We start from the raw sequence: 6,404 nt of genomic DNA on the forward strand, positions 1-6,404 counted from the left end.
TCAGGGAAGGGGACGATGAGTTAGAGGTTCTCAAGCACGGCTGGTGCCTGCAGGGTGCTGAGCTGTGCAGGCTGCCTGGCCGCAGCCAGCTCGTGCATCAGAGGGTAGGTGCTTGGCCAACGTCCATACCCATGCTAGCAGGCAGCTGTGTGTCTGCCTTCCCACCACTGCCCACAACACCACTGCCATCTACTTCCCCCAGCATGGATCAAAGTCTATTCCACGATGACTTGATCAGAAGTCAATGTTGTGTGAGGGGACTCAACTGTGTCGGTTGGTATAATGCTGAGGCATGAATTCCAGGGCAGTGCTCCCGCCCCAGCTAATTTACTGCACATGGTGCGAACTGATCATCCAGAACGTCACCATTCCTGGTACGGGCTTGTGTCTTCAGGCACTACAATGACTGGTGAGAGTCGAGAGGCATCACCCGTGCTTGGGTACTTGCCTGGCTCCACTCACACACCCACTCGGTTGCCTCAAAGCACAGTCACGCACCTTGAACCGGAGAACAACCCACCCCTTCCCACCAGGCTGCTTCCCCAACGGCACATCCCACCTTGCCTGGAAGAGCCGTCCAAAGCAATGACACCAAGACATCATGAATGTTCTCTGCAATTTATTGAGAATGGCAACATCCCAAGGAAGTAGGGCATACCACAAACAGAAGAGGAAGGGCGGTGGGGACGGTACATCTTGTTCCATGTCACAGGGGCCTGGCACTGAAGAGCAAGCTTTGTTCTCCTTAGAAAAAGTCCACGTGTGCCTGAGGTCTCGTCAGGTGTCATGGAGAGCAAGGACAGGCTGTGCCAGGGCACCGGTCCCGCTTGCTCCGCACCTACCCGGGCCCCAAAGGCTGGTGAATGGAAGCAGCAGGATGTACCGCATGCAGAAGCACCCCAGGGCCATGGCCATCGAGGAAGGAACGTGAGGACAGTGGAAGAAAGAGGAGTTTTATACACAATTGCCACGAGGCGGCCAGAAATGTACAACACAGCCAGAAAAGCAGAGCGTTCCCCTCCCGTAACTCAGCGCTCCGTGCTGGGTGCCCGCAGGCGAGGCTTTCCTTTGCTGCGAAGATGGTTATTTCATCACTGGGCTGGGGGCTAACGAGCAGCGCGCCAGGGCTGCTGACGAGGCATGGCATCGCCACGCGACTCCCAGGATGGGACCGAGCTGGTGCATGGTGGGCCATGAGGGAGACAGTTCATTTCATTGCAGGACACCGGAGCTGGATTTACGGAGGCTGGGCTGCTGCCGGGAGAAGGTAGGAGATGCTTCTTTCCTTTTGCGAGGTGGCTTTGGGGCTCAGAACCTCACGCCTGATGATTTGACGGAGGTGGTCGTGACACATCTCCGTATGGAGGACGATCCCCCACCGGAGCTGAAGTTGCCACCTCCGGAGCCGCACATCCTTCCACTCCCAGAAGAGAAGCCACCGCTGTACATTCCTCCTCCCATGCCACAGCTGCCGCCCATGCTTCCTCCTCCAAAGCTGCCTCCCATTCCTCCGCTCATGCCGCTGCCGCCGCCAAATCCTCCTCCCATGCCGCTGCCGCCGCCGAAGCCTCCTCCCATGCCGCTGCCGCCGCCGAAGCCTCCTCCCATGCCTCCTCTGCCACCAGAGATGGTGGTCCTGCCTACCACAGCTGGAGGAGAAGCACAGGTTACATACCCGGAGTGCACCAGCATCCCACATCTCCAGAAACACATGATTTCTGCCCAAGGAGAGAAATGCCGATACTTACAGACATTGACGTTGGACATGCCATCGTTGCACAGCCTGGGAGGGAAATTGGTAAATTTTAATCACCCAGCAAAAGAGACATTGTAAAAACTGCAAACTGTATTTTCATTATCAAACTCTTTTCCTGTTTCATCCTTATGAGCAACTTAATTATCATTAAAATATTTAAGGAGGGAAGGCATTGGCAATTTCTCTTTAGATTAACATTCTTCCATATTTGAGTTCATTAAAAAAATCACACCTAGCAGTAATTAAATGGCAGCTACACCACCTGTAGTGTACAGGTTATGCCAATTATCAGTCCTGGCCATCCACAATGTCACCCAGAGTGCCAATTGCCATATCCACCGATTTTAACCAAAAGAGCCGGTTTGCAATTACACTGCTATCATTAAAACTGAAGGCATCCAACATTGATCATAACATCCCTCTCAAACCCATAGTCAAGTGTTTACCTGTTCTCCTCCCCCTCCAGCAGCTTCCTGTACATGGCAATCTCAACGTCCAGCGCAATCTTGATGTTCAGCAGTTCCTGGTACTCCTTCAGCAAGCGAGCCAGCTCCTCCTTGTCTTTCTGCAGGGCACTTTCCAGCTCCTCCAGTTTTATCCTGGCATCCTTCAGGGCCATCTCACCCCGCTCCTCTGCCTCAGCAATAGCTGCCTGCAGCTGCTGGTTCTGTGGAAGAAAAAAGGGCACTTCCTTCCTCAGGTCTCATTTTGTCACTTTGATCAGCCCTCAAACCCCAAGTGGAGTGAAGTCATGGGGAAAAGAGGAAACATCTCCATGAAGCTAATGGGGGGGTGGCTGAAGAAACCATTCCTGCCCCACACATGGTCATCTGTCACTCAACCCAATGCCAGCATCCCCCTAGATGCTTGTCAACCCCTACCTGCTTCTTCACGCTCTCAATCTCAGCCCGCAGCCTCTGGATGTTCCTGGTCAGCTCCTGGATCTCTATCTTGGTGTTCCGTAGGCTGTCCCCATGCCGTCCAGCGGTGCTCTGCAGCTGTTCGTACTGATGGCACCGAGAACAAAGCAAACCTTCAGTGAAACGTTCCTGATGCCTAGATGAGATTTGTCAACAGTTTCATAGCTTATGTGCTGCTACAAGGAGCTGGCACGTTGGTCATTGATGCCCAGCTCAATGTAAGATGGTTTTGAGACTCAATTATTGGTTTTGATTTTTGAAATATGTCTTAGTGAGACTAAAAAGCAACCCCTGGCTTCTGAAAAGCTGCTTTGAGCAGGCGTTCTCTGGTTAAGGTCCCTTTTTGGCCACCTTTATTGAGAAGCTTGTACTGTGCACTGAAGTGATGTTCTAGATGCCTTGAAAAGAGTGAGTCAGATCCCTCAAAAGCAACGCAATTCCTCTGGGGACTTCGTTGCACAAGCTCCAGCACCGTTAGCTTGAAGAGATGTCTCACATTGTCATAAATTATAGGTGAACACTAGCCATCACGCAGGGTGCCTTGATGGCTTCCCAACTCACCTGGCTCTGGTACCAAGCCTCAGCTTCAGCTCTGCTGCTCTGAGCAATCTGCTCATACTGACGCCGGACCTCTTCGATGATGCTGTCCAGGTCCAGATGGCGGTTGTTGTCCATGGACACCACCACGGACAGGTCCCGGCTGATTGTCTGCATCTGAGAGAGTTCCTACAACCAAGACAGTGCAGCCCAAGTGACCCTCAAGCCCAGATCTATGGGGGCACCCAGTCCAGCCTCAGTGTCTTTGGCCAACACACGCCTCAATACAGCTCCAGGGGAAGGGAGAGCTCGTACCTCCTCATAGATGGCCCTCAGGAAGTTGATTTCATCGGTCAGAGCTCCCACCTTGGCTTCCAACTCTACTTTAGTCATGTAGGCAGAGTCCACATCCTAAAGGAAAGAGGACAGAAAATCATTTCATTTCCTCTTGTAAATCCTTCGGGATCATGGAAATTACAATCGGTGCTGAGGGTAACAGCTGTGATGGTGTTACTCAATTATTCAAATCAAAAACAAGGGACTTCAAACTTCAGCCCACAGATCCTACAACGTCTACGATTTCCCATCCAAGAGGGATCCCCTGCAAGAGCAGATAAAGCCCCATATTCAAGCGATCACTTTATAGTGCCTGTGACTCACCTTCTTAAGCACCACAAACTCGTTCTCAGCAGTTGTGCGCCTGTTGATCTCTTCCTCATACCTATGGAGAGTGAAAATACAAGCTGAGCTTCCTGAATTTTCCTGCCTAAGGCCACGCTAAACAAACAAACAGGAAAAAAAAATAACTCAAAATATTTAGACTGAAAAAACTATGTCCACAATTGCCATAAAGAGCATGCATGTGAAGAAGAATACTACCGAGCTGCTGGACTGGCTTCCTGGTTTAGTCTGTCACCACACTTACTTGTTTTTGTAATCCTCGACGTATTGCTGCATGTTCTGCAGCTCTGACTCCAGCTGGCCCCTCTGCGCCAAGATTGAGTCCAGCTGCCTCCTTAAGTTCTGGATGTAGTTTTCAAAGATGACATCCAGGTTCTTCCTTGGCCCCGAAGGCCCTTGCTGCTGGAGGAGCTCCCACTTGGTGGAGAGGACCTTGTTCTGCTGCTCCAGGAAGCGGACCTGAAAGCCAACACATGGGGTATTGACCATCATACCGGGAACAGCAGCAGAAGCCAGAGCTGCTCTTTCATCACGTAAAAAAGATTCTCCTTTGTACAATCACAAGACACCTGGTTTACTTTTATTTTTTTAAATTTCTGTTGTTGCCTGAAACTCAAGATTGGGAAAAAAAGCAAATTTCTAAGCCATATTCAAGTCAAAGGAGCTTTTCAGCGTAGCACCGGCTCCGAGTACATTCCCATCGCAAGTAGTGTAGAAATCTTAGATCTCTAGTCTAGACGTAAAAGCCCGGATATTTGAAAAGGAGAAGAAATGGTTATATTACTGAATTCTTAAATGGAAGGGTATTTGGAAAGAGAATGGTTCAGGAGGGGAAATTTGTGCCTGAAACCTGCCTGAAACCTGCCTCCTGATGTTTGGAGGCACGGAGCCTCCTTACGAGAATCACCAATGCGTTGAGCCTGGTGCAACTGGCTGGATTAAAGCCCTGAAGACACAGCTTTGATCTCGTATGGAAGAGATTCTCATCTCTTCCCTAGCAGCTCTTAATAAAGAGACTCGGCTGAAACGTCTCAGCCCGCTGGAATTCGGCTCAAAAAGGACATTTCTGCAGAACTTGAAAGTTCTTCCCAGTTTTGACCCTTAATTAGACACAATCCCACCCTCTCACCTTATCAATGAAAGAGGCAAATTGATTGTTAAGAGTCTTGATCTGTTCCTTCTCCTGGTTTTTGACTTGCTGGATCTGGGGATCAATCTCAACATGGACCGGCTGTAGGAGGGTTGAGTCAACCTGCACTGGCTGGATTCCAGGGCCACCTCTACCGGGGCCACCAAAGCCTGGCATGCCAAAGCCTGGGCCACCAAAGCCACCCATTCCTCCACCACCCATTCCTCCACCACCCATTCCTCCACCATAACCACCCATTCCTCCAGCAAAGCCGCCCATTCCACCACCACCCATTCCTCCAAAGCCACCCATTCCTCCTCCACCCATTCCTCCACCAAAGCTTCCTAGTCCTCCTCCGTAGCCTCCACCGAAGCCACCCATCCTGCCTCCATATCCACCACCATAGCATCCACCCATGGAAATCCTTCCACTGCCACCTATGCTATGGAGGCTCTTGCTGCTAAACCCTCCACAGCGTCCACCACCTCCAAATCCCCTGGACATAGAGAACGAGCTGTAGCTGCTCCTGCTCCTGCCGCCACCACCTCCGAAGCCACCACCGATGGCAGAGCAAGAGCTGTAGCCCCTTCTACTCCCGCCTCCAAAGCTCCTGCAGACAGACTGCCGAGACATGGCTGATTCTTCCAAGCTGAGTCACAAATTGAGAAGATGAGAAAGGCTGGTGGAGTTGTGCTGCAAGGAGGTGCGTGTAAAGAGAAGGGAAGTCGGTCCCTCTGGCGGGAGGGCAGCAGAGACTCTCTTTTATCTGTTTCTGGAGGTGGGCTGGGTTTGCATGGGCGTGAAGGAGGAGACAGTTACTGTCTTCATCAGCGTGGTGTGGTTTACAGATTTTCATCTTCAATTTGCCAAACATTGACCCTACCCAGAAACACACCCTAGAATGCAGGAGAAAATTAAAAAAAATTCAACTGTGTCCACCAAATGGTAGCACTGGGTGACTAAGAAGTCTTAGGCGGTTGTGGTATAGTAACACTCTCCCTAGGACACACTATAGTCTTTTTTTTTTTCCACCTTTCATCCATTGTGGTTGTTTCCCTGCTTATGTTTATCTTTATTTTGATCTTTCACTCCAAAGCCCCATGGCAGGCAAGCGCTGCCGTTCATGCCAAATTGTAGCACGGCTTTCACAATTCCCAAAACACACCTATGTTACACCCTTAGTCTTCTTTTTACATGGAAAATCGCCTTTGGCTTTGAGAAGTAGTTTCTCAATCCAGAGCCAGTGCTCAGCAAATTGCATTTTGATGAGGCTCTCCGGCTTTTCGATAAATAAAAGCTTACCAGAAAGGAGGCACCAGAGCAATGGTTGGCCCTGGAAATTCATTCATTGTTGGACCAAACTCTCGCTGCAAGTGACTCC

At 50.5% G+C, this 6,404-nt stretch overlaps 1 protein-coding gene across 1 annotated transcript; it reads right to left on the minus strand.

Annotated features, from left to right (window-relative positions):
- Positions 1–1,308: 1,308 nt before the first annotated feature.
- On the minus strand, positions 1,309–5,656 carry LOC121081814 (keratin, type II cytoskeletal 3-like). Its single transcript, XM_040581058.1, has 9 exons — positions 5,024–5,656; positions 4,139–4,353; positions 3,874–3,934; positions 3,529–3,624; positions 3,238–3,402; positions 2,638–2,763; positions 2,203–2,423; positions 1,749–1,783; positions 1,309–1,649 (listed from the first exon to the last, which is right to left on the minus strand). Exons 1-9 carry the CDS (start codon positions 5,654–5,656, stop codon positions 1,309–1,311), a joined length of 1,893 nt encoding a protein of 630 aa, XP_040436992.1.
- Between the last annotated feature and the right edge of the window lie 748 nt (positions 5,657–6,404).

This window comes from Falco naumanni, assembly GCF_017639655.2.
Source record: "Falco naumanni isolate bFalNau1 chromosome 20 unlocalized genomic scaffold, bFalNau1.pat SUPER_20_unloc_1, whole genome shotgun sequence".
NCBI lineage: Eukaryota > Metazoa > Chordata > Aves > Falconiformes > Falconidae > Falco > Falco naumanni.